This window comes from Macrobrachium rosenbergii, chromosome 36, assembly GCF_040412425.1.
Source record: "Macrobrachium rosenbergii isolate ZJJX-2024 chromosome 36, ASM4041242v1, whole genome shotgun sequence".
Taxonomy (NCBI): domain Eukaryota; kingdom Metazoa; phylum Arthropoda; class Malacostraca; order Decapoda; family Palaemonidae; genus Macrobrachium; species Macrobrachium rosenbergii.
Genome location: NC_089776.1, coordinates 18,629,313 through 18,645,338, shown reverse-complemented (window position 1 = coordinate 18,645,338; position 16,026 = coordinate 18,629,313). Strand labels below are relative to the sequence as shown.

General features: G+C 36.5%; 1 protein-coding gene and 1 long non-coding RNA gene across 4 annotated transcripts in view; one reads left to right on the top strand and one right to left on the bottom strand.

Annotated features, from left to right (window-relative positions):
• Positions 1 to 751: 751 nt before the first annotated feature.
• The window catches only part of LOC136824993 (uncharacterized), a 38,222-nt gene continuing 22,947 nt past the window's right edge, over positions 752 to 16,026 (bottom strand). For all 3 annotated transcript variants that reach the window (XM_067080991.1, XM_067080990.1, XM_067080989.1), the window contains exon 3: positions 752 to 2,013. In XM_067080991.1, coding sequence (XP_066937092.1) covers positions 1,563 to 2,013 — 451 coding nt within the window. In that variant the 3' untranslated portion in view covers positions 752 to 1,562. The remainder of the gene's footprint in view (positions 2,014 to 16,026) is intronic.
• On the top strand, positions 11,038 to 15,160 carry LOC136824998 (uncharacterized). The gene is made up of 3 exons (XR_010849204.1): positions 11,038 to 11,171; positions 12,158 to 12,245; positions 15,053 to 15,160. It is a non-coding gene; the product is annotated as an uncharacterized lncRNA (long non-coding RNA).

Below are 16,026 nucleotides of genomic sequence, written 5' to 3'. Positions count from 1 at the left end.
TTGGATGAAAAGCGATAAATTAAGACCCATGTACGATTATCCAGTGGGAAAAAAATCTGGCAATGCCGTTCCCATATTATATTAGCACTTTTTTCTCCTTAGTACCCAGCACCATCCACCTTAACGTTCTCATTATTGTATTATCCCATCTACTGAACATCATAATCAGCATCCCATTTCCTCCTTAAAAATCCATAATATTCCATATTCCATACAATAGGCCTATCATGCACTCTCGGACTTCTGTAGGTGCTACTTTGGCTTATTATCTACGCGTCACCCACTCCGAGGTGCTAGTACTAAACATGGCGGAAGCTCCTTTGGACGCCGTGTTTAGTACTAGCCCCTCGGGGATCAGAGATTATATACACCCATTTCTATACTGTATGGTCCACAAATTTTATTAAAAACGATATCTTCGCGCGGCCGTCTACTTTACATTTACCACACGGTGTTTACAGCTGGTCCACTAAGGTAGATTCTTGGGCTTACGAGACGTATGTTTGGCGGCCTCTGATTGGCTGGTACCGGGAGGTAGGCGGCTGCCCCACTCTCATTTTTATGCCTGTAGCTCAGAAAACTAGCAGTATGTTTATATTTCTTCATTTATCACGTTTTGCACAAGATAGGAAAGTTTTGTCATATCATAGGATTCGGTATTAATTGTACAAGTAAATCATGATTTCTTGCAATCAGTAAGATAAAACACAAAGGAATTACAACGAGTAAAAGTGAAGAGAGAAACATTTAATTATTCATGCCTGTTTTTATTTATCGTCGGATTTTACATCATTCATGCGATCAGGATAAAATAAAACTTGTGTTTTCATACAATAAATTCACCCTAAATACGCTGGTGCTTTCAGATTTTAGATGCGTGTGATATGTGAAGAGAAAATGAAGAATATGTCTTATATGTTGTTGCATCCGTTCTTGACTCAGTTTGGCAGTCGTGCCGAGAGAAGGTGATCTGCAAACAGCGAGATCGTTGAGGCGCCATTGACAGTTGCCAGTTAGCGATATGAGAGTTTGCAGTTTTGACAATTCTCTAAAGAACAGAGAAACGGAGGCAGGAAGGAAATATGAAGCCTGGCTGTAGAGGTGATTACAGTTAGCTCCGTGTTTTAACCCTAGAAATACCATGTCTTTCTGGAGAATCCTATCGTAAAAGAAACTCCAAGGCCTGCTACATAAATGGTAAAGCTTATGCCAGTGGTGACTGAATGTGGGAGAGATGTACAATCTCACCTCTTTACGTAAATGACATTCTAAACTTATGAACTTTCGCTTTGTATAGCAATGAATTCATTAATACTTTTTCGTGAATTTGGCCATCCAATAGATATTCAAGAAACACTATAAGCACAAAGATGAATAAATGAGTAAGTATTTATATATTAAACATCATAAGTACATATCCAACAACTGTTATAAGATTCTACAAAATCGCGTGCCATGATTGAAGTCACTTAACATTCAAAAATATTCCGTGCAGTTTAAAATTCAGTAACATTCGCAGGAAGATAATTCGGCGGACTTAACAATTTTCCCACACTAACTTACTAGGAAATCAGTCCACTTTCCATGAGCTCATCAAAAACTGCCAGAAAGCGAGGTTTGCATAAGGGATTAGTTTTGAGCTTTTTCATAGCGAGGACTCTAAAGTCCTGCATGAGGGTCTCGAGATCTGTGTCAGAGAACTCTGGAGTTTCTTCAGGTTCTGTCAAAATAGCTGGTATGATCATAACGGCGAAAAGCAAACCAAATGTGTTTTTGCTTCTGAATTCCTCCGCGATTTCCTCTTCGGTAAAATGCATTGGCATGTTACCTCCTTCGAGGACTCTTTTATAGGCTGAATAGTAAAGGGACATAAAATGGTCAAGGTTTGGTTTTCTCACATCTCCGGTGACACTTGTATACAAGAAGTAATTCAAGTCACACCCAATCGAAGCTTCACGACACGCCTGAAGGTCAACTAACATAACTTCTACTGGATGACCTTCCTCGTCATATCTGAAAAGAGAACAACCCCCGACTGTTAATCATTCCTCATGCACATGCGACAGTACCAAAATACTCGAGAATTAAAGCACAGTTAGGAGTTATTTAGTCAGTAACAGAAGCTAAGAAAACTAGCATTTGTAGGCAAGCGAGGTTTTAGCCAAAATATCAAAATTTGTACATAAAGGTCTATAGCAATTTTAACAGGTACATTTATGTTTACTTGAGTGCGCACTCCACATTTTGAGTGGACGATAGGGCCACAAAATGGAAAAATGCACCCCTAAATGACTTATCAACCTCCTTCCCTGAGACTAATTACAATCATTACTTGTTCTTGAATGATGACTGCTTTGGGCAGCTATCTTATAAGAGATTTCTTGAGTTCTAGGGCTTCCAGCAAGCACCAGTTCCCATGAAACATCTATTTAAAAAAGAAAACTTCTTTACTTTGAAGGTGCTGAATGTGTTTTGAGGTGCCACAGCGCTTAGTTACACCAAAGTGAAATTCATGATGTTCTGCGTTAAAAAAAAAAAAAAAAAAGGCGATTGCGTCTGGTGTTGTTGAGAGGAACAGGACAGAGAGGGCAGTTCTTGTTGTGTGCAGATGACTGCATTATAAAAGAATACCGAGTTCTTTAGGGTAGATTGTTTTGTAAGAACCTGAGTGTAGCAGCATTAAAAGATTATGACAGAAACTATACATGAATTAGAAATGGAAAATTAAATGAAACAACAATTTTCTGGGAATCTGATTCTATCCCTGGCTGGATTTGGAGAAAGAAAAAGGGTGGTTGTGCAGGGAGATCTGGCCCATCGTAAAAATAAAATAAAACAGAAATAAGTAAAAATCCGTATATGTTGAAATATACAAATGCTGGTGATAAACAGGTAGCGTGGCTAGCAGACTTGCAGTATCTGGAGAGAGTTCGGACACAAATAATCTACTGGAAATGTGCTGTGAAAAGAGTAATATTTGTCAATGTGGATTCAAAAGCACACCATTAGCCTTTTCATACAACAGAGAAAATGATGAAGAAGAGAGGTTTTTGGGTGTGATCACCATAGATTATATGGAAGATGAGTTCACAGCTGCAACTGAAAGACAGGCGTGACCGAAATTTACCTAATCTTTAGTGATAGAAAGGAAAATGAACATAGTCATAAAATACCTTTGAATGAAGAGAAATTATCTAAATTATAGCTGCAAGTTCAAGACCCCAGCACGAGGCTATACAAGTAATGAGAACAAATAAGTTTATTAAGAAAAGGTGAGGACAGAATATATTATGGACGTGGAAAGAAAATAGGACAGGTTTGAAGTTGCTGGAATGGAAGGAGGGATTAGGAAAATGCAAAAAATAGAATGAGCGATTCAGCAAATTTGAATTAAGAGTTTTGAAGTATAATTGAAGGGAAGAATGGAGGATGAAGTAGTGAGGAAAAATGGGTATAGTTCTGAAGTGATAGGAGCAGAAAGTGAGAGATGGAGAACTTGCTGCTAAAAAAAAGTTAAATATACCTTAGTTTAACCAGACCACTGAGCTGATTAACAGCTCTCCTAGGGCTGGCCCGAAGGATTAGACTTAATTAACGTGGCTAAGGACCAATTGGATACCTAGCAACGGGACCCACAGCATATTGTGGAATCCAAACCACATTATACCGAGAAATGAATTTCTAACACCAGAAATAAATTCCTCTAATTCTTCAGTGGCCGGCCGTAGAATCGAACGCAGGCCTAGAAGAGTGCTAGGCGAGTACGGTATCGATCCATCCAATGAAGAACTTACCTGCTGCTAAGGTCAGTGAGGAAAGGTGCTGGAGTGGATAAACTAAGTTATCACGGGAGCAGAGGAGTTCGCACCAGGCGGAGGCGACTATTGCAGTGAGCATGTGCAGATACGCTACTGCTGATCGTTTTATGTTGTGGTTTTTGTTGAAAGTGCTCAACAATAGAAGGCTAACCTTCATTCAGCCGTTAAAAGATGAAGGGGTTATCTTCTAATGAAACATTAGATGTTGCCACGTTCATGCAGCAGTGAAAGGAAAAGAATGGCTCTAATTATGACCAAGATAACTGCAACTGACTTACAAGGGGGCTGCGCTTTGGTGAACAGAATATGTAATAGTGATTATACTCAAATTACCATAACATTAAGGGTTTAAGACAAACTTAGAATGTCACTTAAAAGTATAATTCACTAAGTAATCAGCAGAGAAAATATTTACAGGAGCTATCAATGGAGCTCCTTGCCACTATTCAAATTACTTTACTAGATTCATAAATCACTAAGCAGTGTCACGATATGATGCAAGGATGGGAGAGGATCCTAGAATGTGCAGGATGGGGTGCAGTAATCGAGGTGGGAGCACACTGTAATTTCCAGATATCTTGACCAGATATGGCACTTGTAGTTTGCAAGATGATGGCACCGTTGACCCACAGGGAATTCCACACAACAGGTACTCGAAACATGGATCTGCAAGACCAGGGATGTTGAAATGTAGAAGGAAATGGAATGACACTTATCTTGGAATACGTAAGAAATAGCAAGGCACTCGTATCACTCTTTTACTGTGTACTGGCACTTGTGATCAAGGCGAAGTTAGAATTAACACTAGTATTCCAAAATATTGAATATCAAAGCACCATGGTCAAAATCACATGAGTCTCAGAGGGAGAGCTGCAAAGGGGTAGGCTATGGAAAGAGGAAAACAGGTAGAAAATAGGATAAGGCTAAAATGATGAGGTCGAACAATCAACTTCCAATCACATTACTTTAGTCCGTGGACAAGACATGAAGGCATTCAGAGCCAGGTTCCCACAGCAGGGCGTCAGGGGAAGCTGCGTTGAGTACTCTCCCCCACCACAGAGGGAGTAGACGAAGCAAAGGGCGCTGGCAATGTGCAGAGGCATCAGCGCTCAGGAGTGACGGCATCAGAGAGAAGTCTAGGGGCGCACGATCAGAGCCCCTTGACAGACAGACTTCTTGGCTGATAGACAAGATACACCGACGGTGGTCATGTTTAGACAGTTTCTTCGTAATTGGTTCATCTATTATCCTCGGCTTGGGGACGCTGCAAATCCTGCCAGGTACCTGGAAAGGCCGTCGAAGGTCGGACAATAAAAGCCTCGAGGAAGGAAGGGTACAATGCGGAGATACTTAGCGAGAAGGAGCGAGGATGAGTGGGAGGAGTCCCAGGTGGGTCAGGTCAAGCTGGTGACCTTAATGGCATGACAGGTAAAAGCAATGAGGGGCAGGTTCTCAGGGAGATCTCGTGATGAGATTGACTGGGGGCGGTTAACAATAGGCTAACTCTCAAAGAGTCTGCATAAATATGTAACGGGCTTCTGATTTTCCCTGCAAGCAAAGATTACTATGGTCAGGTCAGGGGTTGATAATGATTTTGGGTACAGTCATAAAATCATCTCATTTGACACCTGGTCTTTGTTACTGGAGGGTAAGGCAAGGGAGAAATGTCAAGTGGACTTTAGCAAAGCATTTAGTACTGCTTTTAATTTTTACGTTGTTATCTTTCTGCCCTTTCTTCTCTTGCTCTTTCTTTTTCTTCTTCTGTTGCTTTTTCTTCTTCTCTTTCCTTTCCTTTCCCTTTTTTCTCTGTCTTCTCTTTCTCTTTCTGCATGCATTTTCAGCTTAATCAAATTTTCTTCTGCTTCTGTACGTCTAAGCTCTGCTTCTGCATCACTTTTCTCTTTCTTTTGCTCATGTTTATTTATAAATTCTGCCTCAGCTGCATTCAACAACTTTTGTGTCTCTCCTAACTCTTCATCTATTTTACCAGAGTCCATCAATACTTGGATTGCAGTACATTTGATTTGTGCCTTAATCATACCACTAGCCACATTACCCCCACTTGCCACTGCTAAAGCAGTCCACTGTGCCTTAGTCAGGTTGGATTCAGATAACTCTTGGATATAAGGAGCTGCTAAAAGCTTCTGAACATCGAACAGAGTCATTTTCTCTAAGTTACTCAACTAAATAATTCACAATACGAAGCAAAAAATAACTATGTGGTCACTCTCCTATCAAAATATATCCCTAACACCACCAGTATAAACCATAAACCAGACTGATATTTTGTTTTGTTCCCGGGTCTCTGGGCACCAAATAATATTGTCACGATGCGTACCAAGTACCTGGTTATTACACAACTAATTTCAAAATTCAAAAATTTACCTCACTTCAGCCAGATGCCTGAACTCTCATAACAATAGGAAATTACGACTGAATACCCAAAAGGTAACAGTGGTCCCTTAAAAAACTCATTAATCACATGAAAAATCAAACTAGGGTTATCAGGATTAGTGTGAGGTATCCACTATAAAACAAGTAATATACTGGAATAAAAGGGCATCACTCCATCAAACAACTTTAATCGTTTCCCTGGTCTTAATTCACTTTAGCAAAACTAAAAGAGCAAAACATGTTTATCACTTTGCCCTATGCACACACAATCCTATTCACTAGTGGTCAATAAATGAAACACCGTTTTTTGAAAAATATTAAATAAAAAATTTATTTTTTAAATTCAAAATTTATAATTAGAATTCACAATCTGAAAAATTTACTCTTACTTGAAAACAACACAAAACTTAATTAATTCTTGAATTAAATTATGAAACAAAACTAATTCACAAAAACTTTAATTTATCAGGAGTTTAAATTAATCAAGAAAAATTTAAACTATCGAGAATTACTCAAGATTTGAGAAGAAAACCTTAATAAATGAAAAATGAAATCAAGTATGTAATGTTAAATTACCAAGAAATATTTAAAATGCTACATAAATAAATGTTACATCACAAACATAAAAAAGGTAGGAAAATGTGTCATATACAGTATATTGTGTGTGCATGCGTATGAGGGGAATGTGACTGGGGAGGGATTTGGGGTTATTATTTATATTTATAATGCCTAGTTACTTAGGGGATGGTTAATTATGTACTTTATAATTTACATAATGCAATTCCATTGTGAAACGACATCATTACATTAGTTTTGCATTTTTTCTTGTTCTTATGGGTCTAATAAATTTATTGATTTCTTCCGAAGCATTTGGTTGGGGATTGTTATAAAGTGACCTTGACCTTGTGTTCTTCCCCTCAGGCAGTTGGTGGGGAGGGCTTGTTCTAACTCCTTCCATCTGGACGTTCAGTGTCGGCTTGGTTGTTATATAAACAGCCTTTGTTATTGTTAGATACCGACATGTGTTGCTTTTGCATTTTATTCTGGTGTTGTCTATCAGTTCTTGCAATGCTGGTTTCTTCTTGTGTTTGTCTCTTTGTCTGACTTTTTTCATATTTTCTCACTTTTACATTCAGTCTTTTTTCAAAAATCTGGATAAGGAAAACCGATCTGGGTGTGGTCAGAATCCACATTGGTATTCATCTCCTTGGGCATAGATCCACCAGCTGTTGTCTTTCACCTCCCCAGGGCATAGACCTCATTGGTATTTCTTCCTCGGCTTTTGTCGAGTATGTTCATTCAGAAGGCTATAGTGGTATGCAATAGTAAAATATTGAAGAATTTATGGTGATTACGAAATCCATAGCTGTATATACATATGCAAATGTAATAATAACATGAGCTTTCGCATGTTTCCAAACATACTTCTTCATATGTACAATGAAATATTAAAATAGTCAAGATTAATTAAGCAGAAGTGAAAAGTCAATCTTAAAATGAACATTCAGTAGTTATAAGGTAATTCAGAGGTTAATTTGCTATGGATAATTGCCTAGCAAGTATAAATTTTGTGACTATTGATTCTATATTCTCAACGATCTCCGGGCAATATAGTTTATATTATCGTGATTATCTTGTTCAGTAGTTAGCATCGGCGCCCTAAGCATGACTTTTTTGTGACTTTTTTACCTGGATTCATCAACAACTCTTTACCATATTTCTACGGACTCGCCATAACCCATAAGAAAGGCATTTTCTGACTCACAGTTTTGTGAAATTAAGTCTCGTTCATTTTCACTCTGTCAGAAACTTAGCGGGTTTGCTGACACATTTCCTAGGTAGAGGACTCTATTCAGAAATTCTATAAATTAAATATTACAGTGAACGACATAACGCTCATAAGCCAGGACGCGGAATCATTATTCACAAAGGTTCCTGTAAACGACATCCTGAATTTCATAAGGGAAAAAGTCAACTCCTTACGAAGACCTATTTCCTCTGGGCAGTGAAAAAAAAAAAAGTTAAATTAATCAAGTTCCGTGTAACCAATAACATGCCCTCTTTTAACTGAAAGGTTTACAAAGATTTGAATGTGGGATAGGCAGCCTGCTATTCCTCTTGAAGCCAATGTCTGCATGTACTAAATGACTCAGTCCCAAAGCGGTTTGGTGCGACACGTTAATGACATTTTCACGTTCTGGAATAATAGTTGAGAAGATTTTGGTATCTATTTGCAGCAAAATGAATTTACTTCTAGCATTACGTTCAAAACTGAATGAGAAAAGGACAGGAACTAGCCTTCTTAGATATATCAATAGGGAATCATTCAAGTACAGTTTCAACGTCTATAGAAGACCAGTTTTCTCTATTTCCTGCATTCATTTCCTAACTATCATGACATTGCAATGTCAGTGAAGACTGGGGTATCAGTGTACTTTTTTTCTCGGGGGACCAGGAACCTGTTCTGACGGTTACATAGACAAACGAGTCGATTTCATCAGTAAACAACACAACCAGCTGCCTCACTGTGACGGCGGAAAAGCCATTAACCAAGCCAGTAAGACGGATCTCTCTTCAAACCAATGGGCATAACAAAATAAGGGATATACCGGCAAAATAAAACTCCCGTACGTAGAGGCATTAAGAACAAGTCTATATGGACATCGAACCTGACTACCCTTCTGCTTTCATATCGAAGAATCGTAGAAAATGCTCTTATTAATGTCCAACAAAATAAAAGAGTATTATGCCTATACGGCAGTGTTGATATCAACTTACACCTTTCTTGATGGGTCAGTTGTCAAAAGTCACTGTAAATCAGCCCATGGTCAAAAGTGCAACATTGTTTCTAAATAAAGCAACGTTTCGAATACCACTGGTAACGAATCACTTATCAGTTATAATTCCTCTGGTTGTAAGCTATTCGTGAGGTATAGTGAATTAGACAATAAACGATATTTATGGCTTATATATATATATATATATATATATATATATATATATATATATATATATATATATATATATATATATATGTGTGTGTGTGTGTGTGTGTGTGTGTGTGTGTGATCATATTTTTAAGAGCTCCACCTAATGTAGTGAACTGGATATTTTATGATATTTGTGGCCTAATGTTTGTGAATATAAGAAAAACCCTTAGTGTATAAGACAAATTCGGCAAATGCATAATTAGCCACGCGTTACAAATTTACCAATCAGCTATCATGGTGAAGATGGGTTGATATCGATTCTAAGTACAGGCGTGTACAGCAGAGCCGATGTCACCTTATACCTCTCTTGAGAACTGGTGACGAAACATTTATTAATCATAATTCCTCTTGGATGTAAGTTGTTATTCCCGAGGCGTAGTGAACTGGATATTACAGTATATTGGTGGCTTAATATCTTTTATCTATCTATCTATCTATCTGTATATATATATATATATATATATATATATATATATATATATATATATATAATCCACATGATCATATTTTCCAGAGCTCCATATACATATACACACGCACACACATACACACACACACACACACACACACATATATATATATATATATATATATATATATATATATATATATATATATATATATATATATATATATATATATATATATATATATATATATATATATATATATATATATATATGTATGTATGTACGTATAATATTGATGATAATAGTTTTCATAGCGCCACCTAATACTATCGAAACAGGATTCGAATATCAGGCGATGATCGAACAATATGATCTGGTTTCAGTAAATTCATTGACCACTGTTCGAATTAGCCGCTAATTATATAACTTACGACATATATAAATTATTTATTTAATGCCACTTTGTCCTCCTACCTCCTCAATTTCCCCAAAATTTTGGGATATATTTATCACTGCAAGCCTTGAATCCATATGGCAAATCGTTGAAGGTGGCCTTTTACCGTAGCAGATTACGAACCTACGCACCTTTATTATTTTAGTAATAAATTTAATTATAAAAATTACCTTGCATTCATCGGTGCGAGTTGATAAGCTCACCGTTGAATCACCTTAACAAAGTGTTCTATACTATTTTTGTCTATGACCATGTCATTGTGACGCCATGTTGCATTAACTAATAATATAATGATATTATCCTTTGTTTCAGCTCCGTACCATATACGATGAACGATAAGATGAACACAGTACAGTATTCTAAATTAAGTACGCTACTAAAAAATTATATCCATGAACTCTTATGCCCAAGCGCTGCTGAAAACAACAGCAACGACTATAATAATAATAATAATAATAATAATAATAATAATAATAATAATAATAATAATAATAATTCCAGATAAAGACCAAACACCGAAACATAATTCAGGTAGTTTGCTAAAAAGGAAGAGTAAATGGCAAATATCTATAATAATAATAATAATAATGATAATAATAATAATAATAATAATAATAATAATAATAATAATAATAATTTTTTCAGATGGGCTAACTACTGATGCATAATTGGGGTAGTTCGCTAAAAAGGAAGAGTGCCCGGCAACTCTCAATAATAATAATAATAATAATAATAATAATAATAATAATAATAATAATAATAATAATAATAATTATTATTATTATTATTATTATTATTATTATTATTATATTTCTGTCGATTTTCTGATCATCGCCTTGAACTTCTTCGGTGGCGAAAGGGCGATAAATTGACGTCCCACAAACAGGTAGTTGCAGTGGTCGTTGGCAGTTATCCTCAAGAACAGCTTGTTGAGTCTCCGGCTTGGTAAGACAGGTTTCGTTGATACTACACGCGACTGTCTCGTTCATTTGCGTTTGGGTTCTCGGCCGTGCTGTACTGGACGGTGGTTGGTTTCACTTTGGTTTTATGTACAGTCATCCACAGGGATGATTCCTTCACTGACGGTCCCTTGTACATTTTCAAAGTAAGGTGCTTTTTATATTTTGTAATGGATTGCGTTTTCTCGTCAGTATCGTAGCTCCTGCAGAATGGAGTAGTTCTATTTTAAATTTGCTTTCAATCTTCACTTCAGGCGATATTTTGTTGTATGGTCTTGGTACGCAGTGTACAAATGCTCTCTAGCCTGACTTCGTTTGTTCTAGATTGAAATCGCCTATTTGCTTCACGTGCATGTTTTGTTACAATGAGTTTTGCGTGTAACCAATATTCATTTGAGGTATAGAGAAGCTTGAGCGGTTTCTCATGTGTTATTGTGATTAGACTTTGCAAGACTTTAGGCGTGAAGGCGTGCTTCAAGGTTTGCTGGGTTGGTGAGTGGGTCCTATTGCCAGCTTCGCGTTTTTTTCTCAAATATTTAGTTTGTGGTATTTGAGATATAACTTTGTTGTTGTATGGAAGTTTTAAGTTTGCGGGTTTTTTATATTCAAATATTGTTATTTTCGATTCTTTGTAAATTGCTACAATCACTGTTCAAAATGTTTGTTTGGTATTGTTGTAATTGCGTTTCAACATGGTATTAAGACTGTTTTGAAGGTTATTCATTACTAAGCTGAGCTAGATCGCTTTGAGTGGTAATTCTATGCACTTTGAACCATACTAGCAATCTTATGCAGTGATACGGATATTTTAATTTTAATTTTCTACTGCAATAGAGCAAGTCTTAAGATGTAGTAGGGTTTAAAGTTTCTTGAGGATTAGGGAGGCCCAACTAGACTGCCTTAGCTTTCCTATTATGGGGTGTACTAAGTAGATTTTAACTTAATTATTGTAGGTTTAAGTGGCAATAAACTAGTAATAACGCTTATCAGTATTTATAAAGCCATGCTTGCTGCTCCTTGTCTTAGTATTTTGAACTTATCAGATGGCCCAGCTGATTGTAACCAATAGTCAGCCTTTGGTTCTTTCCACTTGCTAGAACATTTTCGGCTTTAATATGTAATTTTTTTTCAGGTCAGGGTATAGTTAGATAAGCGTGCCACAACGAGTTATTGCGTTCTTAGATGTACCGATACCTTATGACAAAAAACATGATTAATGGGTGAGTATTTCTTGTTTTTATTTGAGTGATTTGAGTAACCCCCAAACATTTTTGAAATTAGTTTTTTCAGATTCAAAACTCTTAAGTTTTCATTTTAAGTTCATTCTTTGTTTTAATGCATTTAGTTTATTTTCTTAGCCTTAAAACTTTAGTTTTTGAGAATTTTGAAAATTTTTTTCATCAGAATTGCAAAGTTTAACTTTTCCAGCTCTGAACATTTCAAGAAATTTTAGCATTTTTCATTTTCAGAACTGTTTTAAATTAAGTTAATTTTTATTTTTGATTAGTTATATTTCAGCATCAAAAGTTTGTTGTGTGTGGAAGTTTGTTGTGTGTGGAAGTTTGTTGTGTGTGGAAGTTTGTTGTGTGTGGAAGTTTGTTGTGTGTGGAAGTTTGTTGTGTGTGGAAGTTTGTTGTGTGTGGAAGTTTGTTGTGTGTGGAAGTTTGAGTAAATCTAGTATATTTTTTCAAGTTAGTGGATTTAAGCATGTTTACTGTATATTAAACTTTTGCCCTGTGGTTTGATCTTGTAATTTCAGTTATTTTTTTAAATTGTGAAGTTTAGTAAAGTCTCTACTTTGGAAATTTAAGTTTTTGAACACTGATAATTTTTAAAGCTCGTGAGTAATTTCAGCTGCACAAGTAAAGTAAATCTAATATTTTATTTATGTTAGTGGATTTAAACATGTTTACTGTGTAAACTTTTGCCCTGTGGTTTGATCTTGTAATTTCAGCTAATTGTTTTTAAATTGTGAAGTTTAGTAAAGTCTGTACTTTGGAATTTTGAAGTTTTTGAACATTGATAATTTTTAAAGCTCTTGAGTAATTATTTCAGCTGCACAAGTAGTGAGTTTTGCGTGTAAAGTAAAGTGTGTTTTGCGTGTAAAGTAAAGTGTGTTTTGCGTGTAAAGTAAAGTGTGTTTTGCGTGTAAAGTAAAGTGTGTTTTGCGTGTAAAGTAAAGTGAGTTTTGCGTGTAAAGTAAAGTGTGTTTTGCGTGTAAAGTAAAGTGTGTTTTGCGTGTAAAAAGTAAAGTGTGTTTTGCGTGTAAAGTAAAGTGTGTTTTGCGTGTAAAGTAAAGTGTGTTTTGCGTGTAAAGTAAAGTGTGTTTTGCGTGTAAAGTAAAGTGAGTTTTGCGTGTAAAGTAAAGTGAGTTTTGCGTGTAAAGTAAAGTGAGTTTTGCGTGTAAAGTAAAGTGAGTTTTGCGTGTAAAGTAAAGTGAGTTTTTGCGTGTAAAGCAAAGTGAGTTTTGCGTGTAAAGTAAAGTGAGTTTTGCGTGTAAAGTAAAGTGAGTTTCACCATGTAAAGTAAAGTGAAGTGTCAAAAAGTAAAGTGAGTTTTGCGTGTAAAGTAAAGTGAGTTTTCAAAAAAAGCAAAGTGAGTTTTGCGTGTAAAGTAAAGTAATTTAAATTCATCCAACTTCTTCCATAGTCCACCTTTGCCGGGGTGGTTTGCCACTTGCCAGGCTTAAAGGTGGACTTTCACGTTGTGCATGGTGACTTGTTCACCATGCACAACAGGAAGTTAAAAACAAGCATGGTGACTTTGTCGCCATGCACAACAGGGATTTCAAACCAACCAACTTCTTACTTAGGCTAGAACTGCATGGTTTATAGTTTGTGTAGCTAGCACTTAATGGGAAGTTGGGTATGGAACTTGAAATATAGGGTAGGCTAGAATAGGGTGAAGAACGTGCTAATTTTATATAGTTGGAGGGGTTAGGATAAAGGTAATAAATGCTAAAGTTCCTCGTAAGGATGCTGGGAATTAAAAACGTGTTAGTCAGACGTAGGGAGACATTTGACCGTGCAGGTTATTAATAGAGGGTATTACAGTACTTGAGCCCTTTTGGTCATGGGATGGTAAGTTTGAATGTATTAGTGGAGCTGAGAATAGGGTAGGGTAACTGACATACTTTTATAATTCAGAATTTCATTCCCACTAGTAAATAGGAAATACAGGTGATAGGTGGATCTTAACTATTTTCCAAGAGGCCTAGGTCATGGGAAGTTAGTTTTTCTGACTGGATTATGTGGACTTGTCAGGTATTTAATAGGCTGGTTAATAGTGGAAATTGTAATTCAAATTTTTGCAGCCTTGTTAACGTCGTTCAGTCAATGCGCTCAACACCCCCACCCCCTCCCCCTCTTACTCAAGCAAAGCTTTCATGTTAGGAAATAGTTCAGATTGCATTGCATATTTTCATTGACCCTACCCTCATCCACCTTTCCTCCAGCGCCGAAGCTTGCTTCGGGAACCCCTTTTCTTATTCTGAATTCCCAACTTTCATTTCTTGCCCTGTTTTGGATTTTGTTGTATTAAATTCTCCTGTTGTGACTGTAAATATACTAAAGGACGCCCTATTAAATAGTTGCCAGATAGTGTTTGCATTGCAATGGTGGTAATATTTCATAGTTAAGTAGCACTAAAACGGGGTTAGATGAGGTTGTTTCAGTTTTAAGATTGGTGCCCTGTTAGATATATCTTAAAGATGCACAATACTCTCCTTTCCTTTTGGGAGTTTGAAGGAACACTGGTGGTAATATAATGGGATTCTTAATGTGAAAGTTGATGGCAGTTTGTTAATGGTAACAATACTAATACACGGGGTTGTTAATGGTAACAATACTAATTCACGGGGTTTGTACTACACGGGGTTGTTAATGGATATAGTATTTAATTATAATAACCTTAGAATAGCTGCTGGGACTAACTGAACAGGCTATTTTTTTTTTTAAGAGGGTAGGTTATTTCATGGGAACTTTTAGTATACCCTAAAACCAAACTTAACTACTTTTTTTATGCACAGGCTCTTGGTGTAGCTGCAGCAGACCATAATATCGACACTAATACTAATGGAAAGCAACGCTTTCGTTAAGACTGAATATCCTGTGATTCGAAGACGCTCTTGAATTCGTGTCCTGTGACGGTTGCTAAAGTCTACCCTGACAACTAGAACTCGACTTGTAGACGCTGTGCATACCCTGTGAGGTTTAGAAGTGCTCTAAATTCGGTTACCCAGACAACTAGAACTTAGTAGATGCTGTGCTCTACCTACTATTCAGTTTTTTAATCTGGATACTTTGGATATGTAATAGTATTTACATGTATGAAGACCAGCTTAATACATATGTCTGTAAACCTTTGTCCATTTCTTTAACCCCAAATTGTCATCTGATGGTGTAGACTTCGTAATACTCCTTGTAAGACAAAGAATGTCCTATGAATTCAAGGGAATGGTAGTTACTGATTGGTTGGTTGACAGAAGTAAGATGAGGAAATTGATATGAGAAATGAAGTAACTGAAATGGTTAATTCTGAAGAGATTCTAGTATATTAACCTCGAATTTTGGTGTTTACTTGCAATAGTCTATGCAGATTTAAAACTTCTAATCAGCAAAGTGATATTGTATTTTGACCCCTCTGATGACAGGAATAATTGTTTAGGATCATTTCTTATGATCCGGAGATCGCATTCGTCTGAACACTTAAGGTGAGTTAAGCGATAATAGTTTTAAGTGAAAATTCACTGACAGATAACGCCAAGAAAGTATTTTAAGGATCTTCCGGGGTTGAATTGGCCAAATTGCTATGTAAGGGTTATAATTAGTTTGTAAAATAGCTAAGCAGGCAGCAAACTTTCAATAGTGATTGTGTAATTTGTCCCGGGAGTGGTTATTGCTTATGCTTATAAATTGTTGGAAGTTACTGGACTGTCGACGGTTATTACAACACAGGCTTTATCATTGGACTTGTATGTATCGGATAAGTGAGGCGATAGAA